Source organism: Oryza glaberrima, chromosome 1, assembly GCF_000147395.1.
Source record: "Oryza glaberrima chromosome 1, OglaRS2, whole genome shotgun sequence".
NCBI lineage: Eukaryota > Viridiplantae > Streptophyta > Magnoliopsida > Poales > Poaceae > Oryza > Oryza glaberrima.
The window spans coordinates 33,160,456-33,184,452 of NC_068326.1; the positions used below are offsets into that span (position 1 = coordinate 33,160,456).

The window sequence follows — 23,997 nt, forward strand, 5'->3', positions numbered from 1 at the left end:
ACTATTCCCAACGGGGAGAAGGATGCTTGACCCAACCAGACCGAGCGCTGCAACATTTTTCTTCGTATTATATTGACTCGAACAGAAGCATGATCAACAGTAAGATGGCATCGCCAAATGCATCTCACAGTTCGTACCTTTTCAGACACTTCTTCCCTGTTGTTTGTTTATTTGGAATGCTCAAAGCATATACCTTAAAGGCTTTTATAAAATTGCAAACTTAGTATATACTCCATCCGTCCCATAATATAAGAGATTTTGAGTATATATAACATATCCTGAAGTACTACGAATCTGGACAACCTAAAGTCTTTTACATTTTAGATGGAGGAAGTAATATAGTATATAGGAAGTGGATTTTGATCCCTCGAGAGGATATCCTCTCGTTGTTTGCAATGCTATTCAAATGGTTATGAAAAATTTGAAAAAATTTGAGATAATATATTAACATGTGATATATCACTCCACAAACATGAAGTAAAAATTCAACTTCTATATCTTGCAACGAAATTAACAAATTTGACTCTGAATATACGTTAACTAGCTATGGTTTAATTTGATTTTTTTGGTTACTTATAAAATTAAATACTACTAGTAAAACAAATTGAACAAAAACCAGTCATTGGTTGGTAGGTTCCTTATGGTATAACCCATTCAACTAATTTCAAGCCCTAGTTACGGCTCTAATGTTTATCACATGACAACGCTATATTGTTGTATCTATCGTATATTATTAAGATAGGAAGAAAAGTAACCACCACACTTTTACTCTAGGTCCAGAAATTAACGCTTAGTAGAAGGAAAAGAAGAAAAATATGCACTATTTGATAATGATAGATCTAGATTATAACGGCTAATCAATATAGTTGGATACTACTACTGTATTTGTGAAAATATAAGCAATATTTGCATGTCAAATCCAGTTGTATTTTGAATATAAAATCTATAGCTACATAAAAAATTGCCCGGGAAATTCTACTAGTTAATATATGTAGAATAAAAATAAGTTATATAGTTCTTAACCAAAGAATACGAATATATAATAGCTCATCTGAAACGACATGCTTTATTCAGAAGCAAAATGTGATATATTATTTGTTATTTTGTTAGTAGCATCGTGGAAATCCATACCCATTACTTTTGAATATGAATTGCATAAAAGTAGTGAGATATAGGGAAAAAGACAATCAAGATTTTCCATTCGAGTATCATCTTTCTTCAACATGTGTGTCAGAGTTATGGATACCATATACCTAATAGTAATTGACTAAATCTCGGCAGGACCCACCACATACCATGTCTTATACGGAAACAACCTTCGGATATAGGAGGAGTTCCGCATAAGGAAGGATGAATAGAATTCTACATGGAAACGACAAGGACTACTCGAATTGTATCCATATTGGTTTCCTTAGTTCTACTAGCTTGGACAAGGGGACACCTATGGGTATAAATACAAGACCCTCTAGGAGGAGAGGGGAGACGGAACAATAGATCAAGACAGAAGATCAACATACAAGCCAACATACGCCAAGACAAGCCGCCGGATATCGACATCAGAGATATGCCTGGATCAACCCTATCCGGTACCTATAGAGACCGGCCGTAGGGATTTAACGCTGTCTCTGATCTCGCCGAGCACGAACTCGAGGAGGAAGGCTACCCTGTTGTCGACTACGAGTCAGACCTTCAGACCGCCATGTCGACAACAGTTAGATAGGTTACCCCAAATATTGTACTGGTGTGATTATGGTGAATATATAAGAGCAATACCGGCTTCGGCCAACAGGATGTAGGGTTATTATCTGACAATTCAGGGGCCCGAAACTGTATAAAAATCCTTGTATCTATCTTTTTTACCTCAGTCTGAGATCTATCCTAGTACCAACGATTCTCATACTATGTAAATACCGGAATCGCGACATCAAACATCGACAATGTGAGTTCTGTATCCACATGTCAATAAGATCAAACAGAGGTGCAGATTGATGTCAAAGTGTGAAGAGCAGCTAGATTGTCATTAATTTATTATTCCCAAATTTCATGACAGTACAATTTATTCTATAATCAAGCAGTAATTAACCTCAATGATTAACTCTAAACGGGTTATGTTCAAGGCTTGGAACCAGTGTACTTTAATTTTAACAGTATATGGATGTGCATGTTTAGTGGGTTGAGTAAAGATTCTGCCACACTCCAGGAGATATTTGGTGACTGAAAAATTCCTAGCATACGGTGGAAGCCGCACACACGTGTGTTTGGTGGTTTGCGTTGGTGACTGCATAGGAGTCTCGTAATCTCTTCAAAAAAAAAAAAATGTGAGAAAGAAGTCCCCTCCTAATTTTTCAAGTCTCTGTCCCAAATCAACTATTTTTTTCTTGGAAAAAGGTGATAACGATACCGCCCGTTATTTTCATTGATATGAAATGTTTTGTAACCTAAGCATTGTGTGGGTCAGGTTACTACCTAAATATTTTGATTGGCTGCTTTTTATTGGGTCCTGCATAACAGTTAACGAGTGTTATTATTTTTTCTTAGAAAATTTAACAAGGTAGACTTTGGGGACTTGGATACACTTTGTAGGCCTTTTATTATTTAAACCTTTGATTTGATTTCACTCCTGTGTTGCTGGAGCTGCCAAAAACAGACTTGCCACACAACCACAATATATTCCTTATCAGTAAAGTGAATTGGCAATTTTATTGCGGTATTTTTTTTTAAAAAAAGTGAAACTTTGATTAAAAAAAACATTCTCAAGCAACCACAATCTATTCCTGTCATAGCAAGCTAATCCCCTAGTCAATACTAGTTACACCAAAATCACCGAGGTAAATGAGTTACTCCAAAACAATATAACAAACATTGATTAATATGAAATAGTACATAAAAAAAATCCTTTGCCGTACATCAAATGATGGTACAAATTATTGGGATGAACGTGGATTTATGATCCAGCTCCCTCATATGTTACAAAAGGTGACAAATAATAATGAGAAGCCCAAAATTAAAGGCCTTGCGTCTGATCAAGAAACTTGCCCATGATCATTCGTACATCAGCTAACCAGATGACGACACAACTTCGGAAAGGCACACCACTACAAGAAAAGCATTCCATAGCACCAACCGCGAGCAATCAACAGAAGCAAGCTAGCAAAAGCAGAGGAGTATCCGAGTATCCTACAGGGAAGCTGATGAGCAAGACGCAATCTCTGTCTCTGGTCGGCCGGTGTCGATCGGTTAGCATTTGGGGAGATCGGACGGCGGAGGGAGGATCTTCTGGTTGGGTAGACTCCCGTCCTGCACCACCCATGCCATCTTCAGGCCCCAGCTGACGTGCACCTCCAAGTGGCAATGCATGAACCATACCCCTGCACACGTCCAAGCAAAAGTAGCGAATTAGTTGCAAATTTCAACTCATGTGTGCGCAGCCAAATCTGTTTTCTCGCTTATTGATCAGAAATGCAATGTAAGAATAAAAAAAATCAATAAAATGTTGCAATAATGCAATGATTCTCACCTGGATTGTCCGCGAGGAAGCGAATGGCAACCCAGCCGGCCGCCGGCACGCCGACGGTGTTGCGCTCGACGGGGTCGACGAGGTTGTACTTGGCCGGGTCGTTCACGGGGTCGAAGTTGCCGAACCCTTGGCCGACGACGAAGAAGTTGAAGCCGTGCAGGTGGAACGGGTGGCTCTCGGCGCCAAGGACGCTGGTGCCCTGCATCACCAGCTCGACCGACGCGCCGTACGGGAGCACGACCAGCCTCGTCCCGTTGGACACGTTGGTGTTGTTCGGCGGCGTCCCGGTGTAGTTGAACGGCGACAGCGGCATGGCCGGGAAGTTGGAGGCGTACACCCCGTTGGACCTGCCGGTGTAGTGAGACTGCAGCAGCGCCGTGGAGGGGAGCACGAAGGAGACGTTGTTCACGGCCGCCGCGAACCGGCTCCCGTTGGGACCCTGGCACGTCCCGTTCACGGCGCAGGGGTGCGTGCCCAGGCCGACGGTGAAGAAGAACCGCGTGTCCACCTGCTGCGGCACGTTCGCCGGGTACTCCGCCGTGGCGAGGCTGCGGAGCTTTGCGGTGTAGTTGGAGACGAAGCTGGTGTCGTTGATCTGCGGCAGGGTGGGCCTGAGCACCGGGAGGTTCTTGTTGAACGCCGCGGTGGAGTGGGAGCTGGGGTCCTCGTACTCGAGGATTCCCGCGACGGTGGTGTTGTCGAACGTGCCGGACATCGCCGTGGAGTATGGCGCCGCCAGCATGTAGAACGTCGCACCGGGGTACGACGGCTTGGTGGTGAGGAGCACGTTGGTGGTCTGGCCCGGGGTGATGAGGAGGGTGTCCACGGTGAATGGCTTGACGTAGACCGCGTCGACGTCGACCACGGTGAGCGTGTGCCCGGCGATGGAGAAGAAGAGCTCGTCATTGAGCGCAGCGTTGATGAGCCGCAGCATGTACGTCTTCCCGGCCTCCACCTTCAGCTTGAACGTATCTGCATGCCCCACAATGCGTATGCGTATAATCAAAATGTACTAGCTAGCTAGCTTATAGCTGCAAGTGTACAGCACAGTGCACCACCTTTGGCAGAGCAGTTGTAGAGCGGCCCAGGGAGGCCATTGATGGTGAACGCGTCGGAGACGTTCGGGCCTCCGCCGGTCTGCGTCGCCTGGCTTATCACCGCCTCCGTGTCCGCCTTCCACCACTCGCCTACCACCCAAACAAAACAAACGCAATTTAACCCCTGATCACTGATCAGTCGCCATGTTTGTTACGCTTACGTACAGACCCACGCCACGCGACAGTACGTCTGTCGTCGATCATTACATACCGAAGACGACGGGGACCTCCTTGTCCGGCGCCGGGAACGGGTAGGGGACGCCGGCCTTGGGGAGGATGATGATGGGGCCGTACACGGTGGCGCGGAGCCAGGAGATGTGCGCGTGCCACCACAGCGTGCCGCGCTGCCCGGTGATGGTGTACTTGTACACGTAGCTGCCGCCCGGCTGGATCGGGCACTGCGTGATGTACGCCGGCCCGTCCGCCCACCCGCTCCGCAGCTGCCGGATGCCGTGCCTGCATCATCGATCGATCGATCGATCGTCACAATGCGCAGTGATGAGCTCGATCGGTAAAATTTTGCACCGGAAAACTGATCGATCAAACGGTGAAGCGTGCGTGCGCGCGGGTGTGTGCGTACCAGTGGATGCTCATGTTGTAGGGGGAGTGGTTGATGACCCGGATGACGACGAGGTCGCCTTCCCTCGCGAACACAGTCGGCCCCGGGAACTGCCCGTTCACCGTCACGATGCTCTTGCTGCTGCACAGCCGTGTCACGTTCGTCGTTTGCACCTGCACACGTACACACCATACGCACAAACACATCGCAATTAACGTACCATTACACTATTGCCACGCATGCATGCAAGTTGGTTCTCTCGATCATGCATGCATCGAACGTAAAGAAAACAAAGAAGAAACAGAGGACAGCGACTCACATCGAATTGGTATTCCCTAATGTCGCCCTTGGCCAGGTTGACGGAGAAGAGCAGTAGCGCGGCGACGGCGAGGATGGAGGAACGGAGAAGGTAGGAGATAGCCATGGATGCCTCCTCGATCTCTCGACTTACGTACACTGAGAGCTCTCGTCGGCTAATGGGCTATGAATGTGTTTGAGATCGATGCTAGATGAGTGTCTAAGGTGTCTATATATAATAGTACTAGAGGACAGGAGGATGAGATCGAGAAAATGATTAATTAATCTGTACGCTTCTGGTGATTCTGAACAGAAGTTTTTTTTTTTGAGTTTTTTTCAACTCGGCCAGCTTAGTAAGCTTTATTTGGTGCGTTGTTGGTTAATGAACTGGGCACGAGGTCGATCTTCCCAACTCGCAAGGCACAAACACTGAGAGCGGGGCCCATGCATGCATATAGCTGTGTATAGCTTCGGAGTGTGGCTAAAGTCAACTACTCTTCTGTTTGCATGTCACCTTGACCACCTTTTATCTTTTTCTCATGTCTTAATTAACACGCAGAATGCCGAATATACAATATAATAATTAGATCATGCTGCAATGCGAATATGCACTTGTTAATTTGTGGTGTTTTGGTTATCTTTGTCACGTTTTCTTGTTGACTTGGGTGCACGAATCAATTTAACTCAGCTCTACTTTGAAAATAGGGGATTTTATAGCCAGCTGAAGTGCGATTTACTCAGAAATAAAGAACTTGTGTGGATGGTAAGAACTTTCACATTTAATTTCTAGTACTTGTGTACTTATGTTGAACTTCTTTCCATAATCTAAAGAACCGCTGTCAAGGTTGTCATTATTTTTAAGGCGTGAAGATTAGTGGTTCGGCTGAGATTAATTTTTGGCGGCACCCGAAATGATATAATACATTAGCGCATGTATCAAGCGTTAACTATTACTCCCTCCGTTTCTAAATATTTCATATTGTTGACTTTTTTAAATATGTTTAACTGTTTATTTTATTATAAAAATTTAAGTAATTATTAATTTTTTTCCTATCATTTGATTCATTGTTAAATATACTTATATGTATACATATAGTTTTACATATTTCACAAAAGTTTTTGAATAAGACGAACGGTCAAATATGTGCTAAAAAATTAACGGTGTCAAACATTTAGAAACAGAGGGAGTATAAATTTAAAAATAGCTTTATTTGATTTCTTAAAAAATACTTTTACATACAAAATTTTTACAGAAAACACTTGGAGAATAAGGAAGTAGCCATTCGGAACAGTTAATTGTTACAATACATAGTAATAGTCTGCTAATATATTGTTCTATGAGTGATTTTCCAGTTGTTGATTAGGTACCAGAAGTTAACCATATTTCTTGTACAATATAATAATGTCTTACTTCCTTAATGACCGCAAAATTTCTTTTGTCATGTACTTTAGCCTTTTTTTTATGATACATAAAAGTTTTGCGCATCTTTATATTGAGCATTGGGAGAATACCAATTCAAAATATAAGAGCAATATTGATATGGTCTCCGAATTATCCTTTTTAATAGAGGGAGTATGGTCTCCCTATTCCGTTTGCTTGTAATGTAAACTCAAGAATTCCTTTAACCGGTCGATCGAGAGAGATCACCGAGGTTAGTTCGAGTTTTCTGCACCTACTATTAGAAATGTGTTAAATCAGGGGTAGTTGAATTTTCGCTTTAAAACTAAAGGTCAGAGGCGGCACCAAGTGGATCAGTTGCAAATCACATACTTTTTTCGTCAAGGCCCCTACCATATTATCCTTACATGCCAAGGGATGAGATCACGAGAGCCAGTGAAGACAACGACCTTGGCCTGGACGAGAGGGTTGTTCCAAGCCCGTTCTTCGATTGGCAACACATTCGCGTCGGCCAGAAATGGCCAGGCATGGAGTACATTACTAATATATGTCAATTTAAAAATGGGGGATTCTTGATTTGTAAGCTGTTTATCTGGTAGGTCGTCGCCCGCGGATGGTTTGGTAACGGAGCTGTGCTTCGAACAGTTCTCTTCTTTTTGCCCCCCCAAATCTCCAAAGGAAGAGAAGGATGCCTGACCCAACCTTACCTGTTGCTATCCATGGACACAGCACACAGTGACACAACGCATGCTTTGCAAGGCAGACTTGATACGTAAGGCAAGTGGGGGTTGCTCAAGCTCAAACCTTCTGCAGGTATGATTCGAGTTTCGGCCTTGATGGCAGTTTCTCATTTTAAGTTGGGGAAGTACTTCATTTGTCTTGTTCTAGTTTTGCAGACTATTTCGTTGCAGTTCCCCAAAGAACGAAAATGCAAGATAACTTTCTGGTACATTTCAGGAAAAAAAAAAGGGACAGGAGAACTAGATTGCAAGATGTTATCAAAACGTTAACAAGTACTACAGGTAAACTCTCAGGGAGAGGGCGAGAGGCTCAGGCTTTCCAAGCTACTAGTAATCATGCACGTGCAATGCACGTTTTTCACAATATATGTTCCATCAACCTAATATTTTGCAGACTCGATATATAACCAAACCGATCCATTTCGATTCATAGAAGAATGAAGAATCAAAGTTTCCTGAAATTTACATTCAGGCTGAAAAGGGGAAAACAGAACTGTACTCCACATTGCACAACGATCCATGTAAGAAAGAAATAAATCATTGGAAAAATGGAAGAAATCTATCGTCATTTGAATATCTATACAAATGCCAATGAAAGAAATTAGAAATTCACATAGTACAACCAAAGCACAGGGAATTATGAAATATCGAAGAAATACAAAATCTGATAGTACTGAGTTTAGAACTAATGAGAATGTATTATAAATCTGCAAACATTCTATATATCTCCAAAATGAAGTTGGATCCTCCATCAAGACCACCTTAAATTGATTATACAATTCGGGGCCTTCAGTTTAAACTTTGCACAGAATTCTTCCTGAAACTGAACCTCAATTCATGATCAAACATAAGAAATAAATATATAATTTCAGTAGCCTATCCAATCCTTTTACATCTAACAGATATTATGTCATAGTTCAATATGATGCTATCAAGCCCTGAAGAGTCAGAGAGGCAACTTAGCAGAACAAACATTTTTACCTTATCTTTGAGTTCAACTGATCCATCTAGCTAGAACTTGTTTATGCGGGAATATTAGTATAGATATTGAAAAAAAAAAGTTGATCAAACTTACATACCAGTCAAACCACAGAATAGTCGAAAAGAACGTTGACTCATGTGTCCTCCTAGGTACCAAACATGCAAATAATTTTTTTTTCATAACTTTGTGCAAGATCATTTTTTTACATAACATTGTGCAAGATCCAATACCAATTCACAGGGGTTGACAATGGTGGACATAGGAAAAGTTAGATGTAGGTATCAAGGTAAAAAAGGTAGATGTAAGTATGTAGGTAAGTTTTCAGACCTCACCTAAAACCAGGTTACCGACTGAATTTGAAGGCAACCTTCCAACACTATTACAATTCATGAGTCTGCCAATAATTCTAGCACAAGGAAATAATAGCAGAAAAACTTCTATTTTTTTTAAAAAAAGACCTTTTCAAGTGAATGAACGAAAGAACAACCTTTTGGAGTAGGCTCATAAGGAAATTGAGTAGTAAACTGATCCATTTCCACAGGCTTCAGGTACAGAGAATTTGTCTACCTCATCCTTCATAAATATTACTACATCAAACGTGAGGCCGGCATGAAGCATCAATCTGGATAAATGGTCAGCGAGAATTTTTATTTTCCATCAGAACCAAGGAGGCAGTCACACAACATGTAGATTAAGAAAAAATTCTAGTTCCTTAGATGGGGGTTGAAAGACACGTCTCAACTAATACAATTCTGTAAAAAATATGAGGTTTCAATAATATTGTTCTCATGGAAACAAATACAAACAACATATATCATGAACTTCTATGAAGTACTTAGAAATACACAGTAGAACAGACTCCTTTATGGAATTTTGCAGTAGGGGTTGGCGCATACACTAATGCACATTCCACGTGGATTTTTATCAGAGCCATCCTGCAGCAATGTTGCATTGACAGGTTGATTTACTCATATTACAAGGGTATTTCTAAGACGGAAAATATTTAGTATCTTGGCTGCATGTTCTGCCGTGCAGAACCTGCTTTCATATCAGGTTTATGTGTGAAGTAGTTTCGTTTTTTTTTTTAAGTTTGAACCATGCATGAATCTGGTTTGGTTTTCTCCCAAAAGTAAAGTCAATGTAAATTGATCTATTGTCTAAACAAAATCACCCTATATTAAAACCAACCTTTCTAGCAGGAGATGCCAAATGTGTTAGCCTCTCAGTCTCTTTGGGGCCAGATGCATGAGCAGCCAAAGCAATTAAAGCACTCTACATCAACTAATTCAGAAAAAAAAAACATAAATAAACAATGCATATAGTAGAATGTAACAACCTAGTTCTACCAACCAGTTTACCTTGATCAGAATGAATTGAGAAAAAGGTGTCTGGTGAATAGCCTAAAATCTTTTCTGCCTCCTCTGCAATCTCAATGCAGTTTTCTGCATTGTACAGCAACATGATCTCCAATCTCTTATCTATTAAAGAAAATGTGAATAATCAGTATCGGAAGACTAAATAATATTCATGTATCATTTTTTCAACTCCTAAATTTGGGAACCAAATCCAGATCATAGAATATGCAATATCAAACTCTGAATAAATGTAGGACTGGTCAGAAGCTGGCGTATGAAGCTCCTGCTGCACAACCACTTTTGCTATGAAAGAAACTCATGATCAGAGCTTATTTTAATCACAACCGGGTGTCCAAGGGCAGGCACATGAAAGTAATATTATTGCCATACCTGCAAGGATGATGAATTTCATATACAGCATGGCCATTGCTGAGACTAAAAGGAAGTCCAGCATAAATTCGAATTTATGCATGACTTCCTTTGGTTTGACCAATACAACTCCATATTCCGGTTTCATGATAGTAACTGTGACGGGAGTTGGTGCTTCTGATGTATATCTTCAATGCGGAGCAAATTATCTAATTCCTGACATAGAAGTTCCCTGTTTAGTTGAAGAACCAAAGCATTAGCTTTTGTTTTGTAAGTGTAAAAGTATAAAGTTGATAAATGTGCACAAATAGAAACAATGTACAAAAGAGATACTCGAGATTACTGGCCTTAGGTGAGTCAAGATCAGATTCCACCTCCGATATTTCCTCATGGAGATGCGAGATTGTAGCCTAAATGCACCAAAACAAAACAAAACAAATCCAGTTGAATCAGTCGAACTGACCATAATCGGGGAAGAGAGAGAGAGATAGAGAGTGACTGACCTTGATCTCTTGGATGGACACGGCGGCAATGACGTCCCGTACTTGGCTCCCGTGCGCGCTTCGAGGCGTTGAGCTCTACCGCGGTCGCATCAGAGGCAGCGTGCATGTCGTCGAGCCGCATTTCAGCATGCATCTGGAGCAGTGGGACTGCGGTGGCCGCCGCGGATGGGGAAGACCTCGACTTCGGCGGCAACTGGGGACGACGTCGGCTCCGAGGAAGACCACGACTCCGGCAGTGGCTGGGGATGACCTCTTCTCTGGCGTGGTCAGCGGGGGTGGCAGCGGAAGGGGACTACCTCGCTGCCCCATCGCGAGGAGGAGGGAGGATGCGCGCGGAGCGAGGAGGCGGCGGGGATTCGCGGGCGCGGAGGAGAAGCAAGGAGGCGCGGGGATTCGCGGGGCGGCGAGGAGGAGCAAGGAGGCAGCGGGGGAGGAGCAAGGAGGCGAGGGCGACTTGCGGGGCGGAGTTATCGCGGAGGGGAGGAGCGAGGGGGCGGAGGAGGCGGTGGGGATTTGTGCGGCGTAGTCATCGCGTGATTTCTGAATCAGTGGAATCGCTCATCGCTGCGCACAGCGAGGACGATAGCGCACGGATGAGATTAGATCAGATGGTGGATGGACGGTAAGGATTTGGCTGGTTGATTTCACCAGTAGGATTGGAGGGGGCAACTCCTCTTTTTATATTAGTATAGATGAGCACGGGAGACTACTACTCATCATACGCTAGTGATGGGTTACAGGAACAGAGAACAAATCGTCAAGCAGATTTCAGAAAAACCACGAACACCTTTATACAACTTCTCATGCCCTAGTGCTAGGTTACAGCCTTACAGGAACAGAGATCAAATCGTCAAGTAAATTTCTGAAAATTCATGAACTGAACCACTAGTTATCGGCAGATTCAACAGATTGAACGCCTGCGCGAAGTGGAAATCGCAATCTAGCAAAATAGCCATAACTTGGCATATGAACACCTTTGTACAGCTTCTCATGCCTCAGAAATATTAATAATCTGTTCAGCAAACATGCGATATACACCTACAATTCTGTCCAAGTTATGATGCCACAGCCTCTCCAAGGGATGATGCTCCATCTGCATTTGACAATTCAGCATTCCTATTGCTGTCTTCATCTTGAAAACCTTGTTTGAATCGATCATAATTAGTTGGCTCGAGTGTCTTGAATGGGCGTTCCCCTAGAACCTGGACAAGATCATCCTGGTGGAGAACTTCTTTCTCAAGCAGCAGCTCGGCGATTTGTGCAACTTGATCTTTATGTTGTTTTATAAGCTCAACAGTTTTTTCATAGGCCTTAGCGACCCATTCCCTCACCTCAGTGTCAATGATGGATGCCGTCTGGCTGCTATATGGTTTGCTCATCTCAAAACCATCCTCCCTTTGAGGGAAAGAAAGAAGGCCAACCTTTTCGCTGAAGCCATATACTGCAACCTGGGCATAAGTCATCTTAGTAACTTTCTCCAGATCATTCTGTGCACCAGTCGAGATCTTTCCAATCAAGACCTGAAAAAAAATCACATAATTAAGTCATTTGCTTAAGAATAAACTCTACTGATAAGTTAGAAAATGTTGTGTACCTCCTCAGCAGCTCGGCCACCTAGTGTCATGCAGGTCATGTCAAAAAGCTGCTCTTTAGTCATCAAAAGATTGTCATTTGGCACATACTGAGCAAAACCTAAAGCAGCTGTTCCACGAGGAACAATTGTGACCTTCAGTAGTGGCTCGGCATGCTCCAAAAACCATCCAGCAACAGCATGACCAGATTCATGGTAAGCAACAGTTCGCCGCTCCAACTTGCTAATGACCTGTGGTGGACAGATTGATAAGTACATAACCGCTACACATGAATGTCCAATTGTTCATGCCCCATATAATACTTTACATCCAATGCAACAGCACTTAATTATGCAATGATTTCTGCTGTAACAAGTAACAAAGAGAACACTGAAATCACTTTTAAAATTGTACAAACCAACCTAGGCTCTCAAAGCAAATGTGAAGGTTTCAAAGTGCGCCTCAGTCACATCAAGAATAAAATATAGCAATTATTTGCAATTTAAGAAAAAACAGTTATAAGCAGTTCTCATATAGAATTGACAACATTGACCAAGCCGATATTGTTTAACATATATATAATAAAATTTGCTACCTCCTGAATTGATAAAACAAAAAGTATGGCAGCCCAACAACAAAGTATTTGCAACAATTTTGTTTATTTATGTACTCGTAGCCTAGCAGCATTGTGGATACTGGATAGTTTGGCAGCCAGGTTGCAAAATTCTTATGTAAAATTTGATAAATCAACTAGTAGAGGCAAATGAAAATTGGCACCGTAAAAAATACCTTGTTTTTCTTTTCCAAGCCTCCGATAACCCTATCAATTGCAGATTCAAAATGTTGCATTGTAATGAGTGTGCCCTCACTTCTTGCAGCAATTAAAGCTGCCTCATTACAAACATTGGCAATGTCAGCTCCAGCAAATCCAGGTGTCAAAGCAGCTAATCTTTGTGAATAAAATGATGGTTCCTTGTCCAGTTTCAGCTTTTTAAGGTAGATGCGAAATATTTGATCACGACCCTTTATGTCTGGTTTATCAAGACTTATCTGACGATCAAATCTTCCTGGTCTTAGCAAAGCCTTATCCAGGATGTCAGGCCTATTGGTACCAGCAAGAACAACAACACCAGATGTAGTTCCAAACCCATCCATCTCTACAAGTAACTGGTTCAATGTGCTTTCACGCTCATCATGTCCACCAGAAAAACCTCCACGGCCTCTAGCACGGCCGATTGCATCAATTTCATCAATGAATACAATACTAGGTGAACACTGCCGAGCTTCTTGAAATAAGTTCCGCACCCTGGATGGTCCAACACCAACAAACATTTCCATGAAGTCTGAACCAGAAATAGACAAGAAGGGCACACCAGACTCTCCTGCAGTAGCTTTAGCAAGGAGAGTCTTTCCTGTGCCTGGGGGACCAACAAGAAGAGCACCCTTTGGTATTTTTGCTCCCAGTTCTTCATATTTCTTGGGATTTTTCAGGAAATGAACAAATTCCATAATTTCTTGTTTGGCTTCATCACAGCCAGCTACATCCTTAAAGAACACCTGTAGCACACAAGAAACAAGGTTACTTCAGTAGAATTATATGAATATGTTATTGTATGTTCTTTGTCAATGGTGAATAAAGCTACAGAACAAACATTTACAAAAAAGGATATGAATTTCATGTTTTGTTCAAAATAGCAAGAGATGGAAATAGCAAATAAAAACTAACCTTATTTTTGGAGTTTTTATCCAATTTTGTCACTTGAACTTTTCCAATACTGAAAATGCTACGGCCTCCTTTCCCAGGACCACCCCCAACAGTAAATCCATTTTGTATCCTTTTCCCAAGCAAATATATTAATCCAATAATTAGAACGGTTGGGACATACTTCATTACTTCCTCAAACCATTTTGCTTCAGTAGTGTAAGTGATTGGGACATAATAGTGTGGATCTATCTCCAATGCTTTCTGGGCCTCTTGTAACTTCTCTTCAAAGGAGTCAACACTTCCAATATTGAAGTAATACTTGTAGCTGCTAGGAGACTCTATCCCAGGAAGATGACTTGTAGTTATATGGATATCACTATCCTGAATTCGATCAATTGAAGGTGAACTCCTGACGTAAACCTTAGCAACTGACTTGTTTGAAACAACAATGTGGTCAACTAAACCAGGTTCCAACAACTTATTCTTGAATTCTTGGAAGCTTATCTGAAAAGAATTACAATTAAGTGGGTATCACAAGTTATAATGGACTAGGAAATGAATGTATGTGTCGCACAGAAAAAGAAACTGGTAGGGAACTGAAGTGTGGATATATGATATAGTTATACAGGATTAGATGATTAATAGGATGTAGAATACCAACCATATTGCATTTCATACCAACATGGCACTAACAACATACGAAGCTCATGCTAAAATGCCCTATATCAAACTCTTAGGATAGGATATGATATGCCATCAGTAGTGAAGTACTGTAGCTAGGGTCACATGCTGCACCAAATAATCACATTAATGCTCTCGAGCAAAAGCATACCATCTCCATCAGTACAACTACGTGATTTAAATCTTTTCAGTCAACCATAACTTCAGTCATACTCCCTCTGTTTACGTTTGCTTGTCACCATTAACCGGTGCTGTTACAACTTTGACCACAACTTTTTTAAAAAAATATATATATCATGTTTTGACGAATGAAAACAGTATGATCATATTTAGCATGCAATATAATTTCATAATATAGTACTCCCTCTGTCTCTAAATTTAAGGAATTCTGGCTATAAATATATGGATCTGGACATGCACGTGTCCAGATTCATAGCTAGAATCCCTTACATCTAGGGACGGAGGGAGTATACTTTTAAATATTTACAAGTTTCTTGATAAAATATGAGAAGTCAAACTTAGGATATGAATAGTATAGTGAAAATTATTTAGGAATGGAGGGGGGCATCTAATTAATTATCATCAATTGTGTTATGTACAAATAAAACATAAACTAAGGACTACATGTGAAAGCATAATTTTTTTTCCTTACCACTTTGCTAGGCCAGCGAAACCACCAAATATTTTTTTCAAGATAAAAAAAGTAACCTTATATATAACCTCATATCACCTCTCTAATTGGACTGCAGCAAAATGAACACTGACAAAATTTATATACCACACAGAATTGGAATGATTCTTTTCTGAAATTTATAAGGCTGACCAAAGGCGAGGACCTTCAGTAAAGTAAATGGGGATTTTGATAACAGCTATCTTCTATCCACAAGTGTGAACAGGTAAAATGACAATGAAACACACAAGCCACTACTGTTGCTCATGTTTAACAGTCGGTTTTTCAGTAGGAACAGACCTCCTGCTCTGATGGAGATGCTGATGCAGATAACAATAATAGGCCAAAAAGGAATAAAGGAGCAATCATGTCCTTGAATTGTTTAATGCTCTCCTCGAAATTCCATTGATCACCTGAACTGGATTGCTCTGCACACCAGAAATGACCACATTAAGTGTGTGGTTTGCAGTATAATGCTATATACGGATGCATCAAACTTTACAAATTGTACGCAACCAACTTGCTTTGGGCTAAAGGCTCATGTTGTCGTATTCCACAATACTCATGCTAGTACCTCTCCCTTAAAGGTGAGCGGGCAGTTTATGAGGCACTAAAACTCAAATATTAGCATTTTCAGCTATACATGATACTTACATACTGTTAGGGGTATTTGTGCAATAAAATAAAACATCAACTAGCCCCACTCTGTTTAACATGTATTGCCACTTACAAAAGCTCTGCATATCATCTTCTTAACATTGTTTTCTATTATCAGTATACTAAAACTAGAAATCACAAGTTATGATATAGCATGATTTTAGGGCAGCACTCGGAAGGTTAAGTCGCCACTGGTATGTAAAAGTCTACTCTCTTTCAAAATATTTTGCAAAGCTCAACACCTTAATAAACCATATCCAACACAAGAGCGAGGAATGCAGGTTAAAATAAGCACTTACTCTTTGAGTCGGACTTGTCACTCTCATCCCCTTTACCTTTATTCTCCTCCTCCGAATGCTTCCCGTGGTCTGAATAAAAAAGGCAACGTTAAATATTAACAGAGTCACCAGATATCCCCAAAAACCACCTAACCAGCCAGAAAGCTTACTTTTCTTCGACTTGTCGGAGAATAGCCGCCGGAACTGCCGGCTAGCAAGCAGGAACCTCCAGTCCCCACCCTTCCCTGCCCCGGAGGCCACCGCTGCCCGATTCCCGATAACTGACGTCACATAGCTGCGCAGAAAACCCAACTCGCCGCAGGGCAGCGGCGGCGACGAAGCACGGAGCCCGCCATGCCCCCCGAGCAGAGAACCCTACGGCAACGACATCCGCACACGCCGCCCGAGCCATTAGGGCGAGGACGCGCAGGAAGAAGCCACACCAATCAGAGAGGGGAAGGGGAGGGGGTGCGGCTCGGGCACTCACCTGGCGCTGCCGGGAGGAGCGCGCGGACCGGGCGAGGGCGCGGGAGAGGGAGGAGAGGCTCATGGCGGCGGCGGCGGCGAGCGCATTGGACGGAGATCGAGGCGGGGGCGGGCCGTATTAGGGTTTTGATCCCGCCCGCGCTCCGCGTGCGTGATCGATCGAAACTAGCCGGTAAAGTGTACTGTGCCCCCGTTTTCTCGCGGAGAGAGCGACGAACCGACGAGACGAGGTCACGAGGGACGCGGTTGATGGTGGCGGCGGAGAGGGCTCAAGGGAAATTTGTTGGTGTCGATGAAAGGGCAGGTGGACACGCGGCAAGGGATTGCCACCAATCTGGAGACAGTTCGGAGCTTCCGCTGCCAGTATGGGTCCATGGGCCACCCTGTTGGATAGGCCACGATATTGGACCGCTACCAAACTGGTCCATCACGATATATAAATGAGGAATAGGTTCATTTTAGGTACCTTAACTTAACAGTGAGTTTGATCTTCGTCCTTTCAAACCACAATATTTTTCTACAAATTTCATCGAATTTTTAAAATATTGACTATAAAAAGAATTAAATGATTTATAATATGAAACAGAGGGAGTAGTAGCTAGCAACAACCAAATTAGTTTGATTGGTAATGAAAAATATCAAACCAAATATGCGTTTGATACCAGCAATGTACACATTTAGCCTCCAAATTAAGTGGCAAACTAGTATATTTCTAATATTCATCAGGTATTAGCAATTAAGTTCGTTAGTTGTGCAACCTGTTTATAGCTAGCTCGGTGGTCTTTCCAGCGTCGGGCGAACCCCACAAGTTGTATTCTTTTTTCGTAGCTACGTTCAGATCCTTTGACCTGTCCACTACTTATACGTATCCATCAGTAACTAATTACACCTTGCAAGTAGATATCCAGTACTGTACTATCGAGTCATCGTCCCAAGTCAACTCCCTACTCACTTCAGCTACAGAAACAGTGTTTCCTGGGACCACGGCCAGTCCAGGCACGACCATATGGTCGGCGGCGAGTCAGAGGACAGCGCCGTAGCGGCGTCAGCGCGCGCCACGGACGACGAGGCCGAGGTCGAGCCGCCGCCGCCGCCATCGTCGCACGAGCGATCCGTCGCGACACGACGCGGCGCGGCGTGCTCCGCGTCGCCACGTCGTCGTAACTCGGCGACGTCACACGACGTCCCATCGTCTTGTGGCCACTCTGGCCGTAGCCGGCCGGCGCCGTCGCCGTCGTCCTCGGACGTCGTCGGCGAGAAGGCCGCCCTGACATAGTTCTTCCTCTTCCTTGCCGCCGCCGCGGGCGACGACGGCGGCGGCCCAGCGCCGGAGGCGGCGGAGAAGCCCACTACCGACGTCGGCGGCGGTGGCTGGGCGATGTGCGGCGGGAAGAGCGGCTGCGGGCCGTGATGGTGCGACCCCTCGTACGTGACGATGAGCATCTCCGGGTCATCGGTGGACTTCTCGACGTGCTTCTTGGCGCTGCATCGGGAGCTGGTGCACTTGTAGTAACTCCTGCATTTTCACCGGAGATGATGTTACCATTGCCGTGATCCTGCAAATTTCGGCTTCTCTGAAAAAGACTGCTCATCTGAAAACATCGCTGTTGTGTTCATTAGCCGCCGTTTTAATGCGATGCAGATGGATGTTAATTCTTGCAGTTCGGCGTTCGTGTAATTAATTACGTTTTCGGTGATGACGTGCACTTGGAGATTATTCAACAGCACAGTGATTCAGACTATATATGGCATGTGCATGTATATGAAAGCATGCGTGTCTTCGCACCATCCTGTATTTCTCTGAACATGATCTGGAATTAATGTCTCCGGCCGCTTGCTTCCGCTGGTGTGCCACTACGCCAGTGAACAACCTACCTGCGGCGCGCGCTTTCAACCCCGCGTGCACAGTGACACTGATTGACTCTAGAACTCCACGTGGTGCTACTAGTTGGGCCCTGTTTATTTCTCACCCAAAAATTTTATATCATATCGCATCGAATATTTTAACACCTATGTAAAATATTAAATATACATAAAAAAATAACTAATTACACATATTGCGACTAATTTACGAGACGAATCTTTTGAGACTAATTGCTCCATGATTTGACAATGTGATGTTACAAGAAACATTTGCTAATAACAGATTAATTAGGCAACAAATTTGTCTCGCGATTTACTGACGGATTCTGAAATTAGTTTTTTATTAGTGTCCAAACACCCCATCCAACCCATATATAATACCCGATGTAACACGCTAAAACTTTACACCCATGGATTTAAACACCCCTTACTGATATAATATATATATATATAGCTTTAATTTCTCTGGAATCTGAACACACGATCTATCAATCTATCATGGTTGTTGTAAATTAAAGACTCCTCACTTCTCAACTGAAATGCTAGATCATTCACATCCACAGAGACAGGGCAATCAGGACCGTGTCCCCCCACTCCCCCTTAAGACAATAAGGATATTTAACTCTATTTTCTAATATATGACATCGTTAACTTTTAATAAATATTTAATCAATAGTCTTATTTAAAAAATTTTATGCAAATATAAAAAATTCATTCTTAAAAAGTATTTAACGATAAATCAAGTCACAATAAAATAAATAATAATTATATAAACTTTTTTGAATACGACAAATAGTCAAACGTATCTAAAAAGTTAACGACATCATATATTAGAAAACGTAGATAGTAATTTCTTTCGTTAGAAAAGGTAAGAAAATTGAATGTTCGAAGCGAATGAACTGCTAAGACCATAACATGCTACTCATCACATTTGTGTTAGTTACATGCAGGATCTCGTAGTGTGCAGTAGGTACCTAATTAAAGAGTCTCCTAAACAAACTCCATCAGTTTTAAAATACAGAAACTTTCAACGTTTGAATCTGGTTTCAAAATATAAGAATATCTAGCACACTATTCTAGGGAGTACATACTACTTGTCCTATAAATTATTATTTCCCGTTCAAATTTCTTCACATCTCTCACTCCCACCTACCCATACACCCTACCTATCCATCATTTATTTATTGTGGGATTTCTATCTTTTCTTGTCTACCTTAATATCTGTCCAATAACCTAGAAATATTTATATTTACAAATAAAGGTAGTAGTAATTATTGAGTACTCCCTCTGTTTTCGAATAACATACTGTAGAAATTTTCACCAAAACACGTAGATCATGGTAACAAAATTTATAACCAAATTGTCATTGGTAGTTATTTGGAGATGATTTTAAAGAATGGATAAAGTGGAGGTGGAGGGCAAGAAATGGATCCAAAATAGAAGCACCTAGAAGTTTGCTCTATGGTGAAGATTAATTTATGTTCACAAGTATAGCTACGGAGAGTAGGGTCAAAATTAAAATTCTGCTAATAAAAGTGTGGTGGTGATAAAAATATTTTGAAACAAACGAATTGGAGGAAAATGTCGTTATTTAAAAATGGATAAAGTATAAATAAAAATAGTATATCATCCTTTTGTTTTGAGAATGTTTATATGCTATTTGACGGAAAAACACCTTACAAATCATGCAAATCCTAAACCATTGGATCATATTAAGATTCGTGCACCATATTTCTAACCCTAACCCTAACCCCTCCTTTCTTCTATTGTCATTCCCAGCGCAACCGCTGCCACTCGCAAGCTTGCATGCATGTGATGCCTCTGCCTCAGCCCCATGTGCCGCAGCCCGGCCTTGCCGGTTGACCGAATGAAGTCAACTGTGCCGGCAACTCCCCCTTCATCCCGGGCCTTCTCCCCCTCCCACCTCTCTTCCCAAGTCGGCGGCGCAAGTGTCCCTGTCTCGTTGTCTTCCCCGTCTTCGGCAGCTCCTCGCTGTTGGATCCGTCACCACTAATCATCGTCTCCTAACCATAAGCTCTGGTTTGCCCCTGCCGTCAAGGCCAACCCATCATCCTCCTCCATCTCCGTGGCTTCGATGTGGCCGCCGATGCCTCACCTCCAACTCGTGTCTACCTCCCACTGTCGGGCCGTTGCCTCCGACATCTCTTTAAGCATGGCGATGTCCCTCTTCTTTGCCCTCCCCTACCAACCCCCAACCCTACCACAATCAAAAACTCTAAACCCTAACTTCACTACCTTCATCGAGGTTGCTAGAGTTGGTAAAGAAGGTATCGTCGGAGCTAGAGGAGAAAAACTCCGGTCTTCTGAGCACGAATCACGAATTAAATTTCAAAATAGGTAATATACGTGATTATAAAAAGAATATCGCCAGCCATTTAACCATCTTTTTTTAATGTAAGAGTGTTGCACGGCTAAGCGTTGACTTCCCCGTCTAGGGAATTCGTCAATCCCTTGTTCTGCACCGTATGACACTAATCGATCTGTACTGTACGATTGGCACACGTGTATACGTATACCCGCGAGTCCTTCCAAGTCCCACTCGCGGAAACACGACACGTACACACGCGCGCCGCCGTGGGCGATAGCAGGCGGCGGCGAGCCGCGCAGCTAGCCATATTGTTCATGCACGGATTGCACGCACAGGCTTGACCGCGCGCGCTCCTGGTGGCGTTTTTCTCTCGATTTCGCCATGGTACGGTGCAGCTGCAAGCGGCTGCCCCCAGCGCTAGCGCCGTATCCGGTGTAAATGAACGACGTCGACACGCGCATATTGCGCCATTCTTATCAGGACTAAGAATACATCTTCGTTGTCGTCGTCAACTCGTCACAACTGTATGTACGGCTACAGTACATCTTTACCACGTCGTCCCGTTCCGCTCCCTTAATTGGTTAAATTTTCTTTTTCACAACCTAACTAAGAACGATTTTTGAACGCTTTTGAGCATGGGCGTAAGTTTAATCAGTGCACTATGGTCAACTTGTCACTAAAACCGTGCAATCCATATCGCAAAATCTAAACCGAGAGCGCTCTCGATTTAGTGTTAAAAGAGCAACGCACTCATTCGTGAGAGAATGTCCAGTGCTACTAGTACGTGAGAGAAGATCATGTGCTGCCAGTACAGCTACGTGAGAAAAGGTCCAGTTTTTACTAGTGCACATAATGCATGTCTATTTTTTTTCTTTTTATAGAATTTTCTCTCAAATTACTTATCCGATCTACAATCTGATTACACCATTACGTTCGTTGCAATTAAATCTTTACAACAAGATCTTACATGATTATATTGCGATGAAAAATATTTATATTTATAAATTACTTTTATTATATACGTAAGTTACTTTTATCATGTATGTAAGTTACTTTTAAATTTGACTAAACTACTTCTATACATTCATAATGCTCTAAGTTGATTATTTTTATTATTGTTTTTAGTTAATTCTATATTTTGTGGACTTTATAAATCTTCTCTACACTTTACTTGCGAATTTACTCCACATAGTTTCTTATTTCAGCTCACTCACAATATAATAATTTCTACTACAGAGAGTTACTCCTCCCGTTTTATAATGTAAGTCATTTTAGCATTACCCACATTCATATAGATGTTAATGAATCTAGATATAGTTCTAAATTAAAGTTACTTTAATTCTTTTTGTTGTAATTCAATTTTCTTAACCGAATATAGCAAGAATCCGACAATTGACGACTTGACAAATCTCATCGACTAATCTCAGGACTTCGAAGCCGATGCTGACTCTAAGCCGATGACTACTCCGGGCTTACCAAATTTCACTACTAACAGTAAGTTACTTCTATAATATATGTAAATTACTTTTAAGCTTTACTGAATTTACTTTTATATGTCTAAGAAGTAACTTAGTGAAATCTAGAAGTAATTTAGACATATCATAAAAGTAATTTGTTATTTTCATCAAAATATAATCATGTGAGATCTTGTTGTAAAGATTTTATTGTTACGAACATAACGGTGTAATCGGATTATAAATCAGACGAGTAATTTAAGATAAACTTCTCTAAGAATTAAAAAAAACATAGATATTGAGTGTACTAGTAGCTTTTTTTTTAAAAAAAGGGTCTCTCTTTAGCACTATCGAGCTATCACTCTCGGTATAAATGTGTCCCTATGTCGCAAAATCTAATGCAAGCCAGTGAAAGAAGGGTAGAGCTGGTGGAAGAATAATTCGGATTGAAGGAGAATGATAAAGCGAGCAGAGTTAGATTGGATCGATGATACTGCGCGTGGCGCACCTGGGATGTGGGTTGTTCTTGATCGACTTCTGCCCGTACTTCCTCCACTTGTACCCGTCGGCCGGCATCTTGCCGCCGCAGCTCCTCACCTTGCTCGTGTACTTGCTCTCCGCTTCCACCCTGCGGCTTAATTTCCAAGCAAACCAACAACATAATATCAATCTCCGGTAAGAACTGGAGTTAGTTTAGCTCTATGCATGTGTGCACAATTGTGCATGCACCTACAAATACAGAGAGCTGTAGCGGCGGCCGGAGGGGTACGGCGGCCGGGGCGACGCCGACGACGACAGCGCCTTCTCGATGTCGCGGATCGTCGGGCCTGAGTACACCGAGCACAGATCCCTGCTCACCGCCGGTGCCGGCCGCGGCCGCCGCTCGTGATCAGCGCTGCCGCCCCCGTTGCACGGCGCGGCGGCGGCGGCTGCTGATGACCCCGCGCCGAACGAATAGTAGAGGGTGGGGTGTTCGGCGGCCGGGACGAACAGGCCGTCGTCACCGAGGAGCTCGCCTATGAGGTGGTCGTCGAGCTCGCAGGGCCAGACGCCGCCGGCCACCTCCTCCGCCGACGCGGTGGCCTGAGCTCGCGGCACATCTCCCATCAGATATGGTCCTGGAAAACGCCGTCGTTGCTTGTGAGGGGATTGGCCATACATACCACGGGCCGGTGCAACGTGGTTAGTTAGACACGGCGACGAAGTAATGGAACAGCTCGGAGAGTCTGATATATACGGATCAATGACATGGACACATGGAGCCTAAGGTCAATGTCACCCTGGGACAAGATCGGTGTCATGTTTCAACGGAAAGTCAACCTGTCATTGGCTTTGGTGCACGACAGCAAGCTAGGTTAAGAGCCGTATGATAAAGTTACTCCCTCCATCTCAATCTACAGGGCGCCTACTTTTAAAGAAAAATTAAACTCGATAGCTTTTAATTAATAATCATACTAACTATATTTATACTTAAATAAGTATTAT

The 23,997-nt window shown here is 42.7% G+C and overlaps 3 protein-coding genes and 1 long non-coding RNA gene across 5 annotated transcripts; all 4 read right to left on the reverse strand.

Moving 5' to 3' along the window:
• Positions 1-2,853: 2,853 nt before the first annotated feature.
• LOC127767370 (laccase-12-like) lies at positions 2,854-5,685 on the reverse strand. The gene is made up of 6 exons (XM_052292689.1): positions 5,493-5,685; positions 5,195-5,346; positions 4,826-5,070; positions 4,576-4,704; positions 3,518-4,489; positions 2,854-3,368 (listed from the first exon to the last, which is right to left on the reverse strand). Exons 1-6 carry the CDS (start codon positions 5,595-5,597, stop codon positions 3,238-3,240), a joined length of 1,734 nt encoding a protein of 577 aa, XP_052148649.1. The 5' UTR covers positions 5,598-5,685; the 3' UTR covers positions 2,854-3,237.
• A 2,446-nt stretch (positions 5,686-8,131) lies between these two features.
• LOC127767378 (uncharacterized) lies at positions 8,132-10,547 on the reverse strand. Of its 2 annotated transcripts, XR_008016372.1 has the most exons (3): positions 9,950-10,547; positions 9,780-9,872; positions 8,132-9,526 (listed from the first exon to the last, which is right to left on the reverse strand). It is a non-coding gene; the product is annotated as an uncharacterized LOC127767378 (long non-coding RNA). The 2 variants fall into 2 exon arrangements; XR_008016371.1 differs by having other exon boundaries at positions 8,132-9,872.
• Positions 10,548-11,547: 1,000 nt separating this feature from the next.
• Positions 11,548-17,167, reverse strand: LOC127767360 (ATP-dependent zinc metalloprotease FTSH 3, mitochondrial). Its single transcript, XM_052292678.1, has 8 exons — positions 16,868-17,167; positions 16,551-16,755; positions 16,402-16,470; positions 15,746-15,873; positions 14,116-14,598; positions 13,179-13,946; positions 12,413-12,640; positions 11,548-12,338 (listed from the first exon to the last, which is right to left on the reverse strand). The coding sequence occupies exons 1-8, from the start codon at positions 16,928-16,930 to the stop codon at positions 11,874-11,876; spliced, it is 2,409 nt and encodes an 802-aa protein (XP_052148638.1). The 5' UTR covers positions 16,931-17,167; the 3' UTR covers positions 11,548-11,873.
• Positions 17,168-17,405: 238 nt separating this feature from the next.
• On the reverse strand, positions 17,406-23,695 carry LOC127756485 (WRKY transcription factor WRKY28-like). The gene is made up of 3 exons (XM_052281824.1): positions 23,246-23,695; positions 23,021-23,146; positions 17,406-18,382 (listed from the first exon to the last, which is right to left on the reverse strand). Exons 1-3 carry the CDS (start codon positions 23,671-23,673, stop codon positions 17,824-17,826), a joined length of 1,113 nt encoding a protein of 370 aa, XP_052137784.1. The 5' UTR covers positions 23,674-23,695; the 3' UTR covers positions 17,406-17,823.
• Between the last annotated feature and the right edge of the window lie 302 nt (positions 23,696-23,997).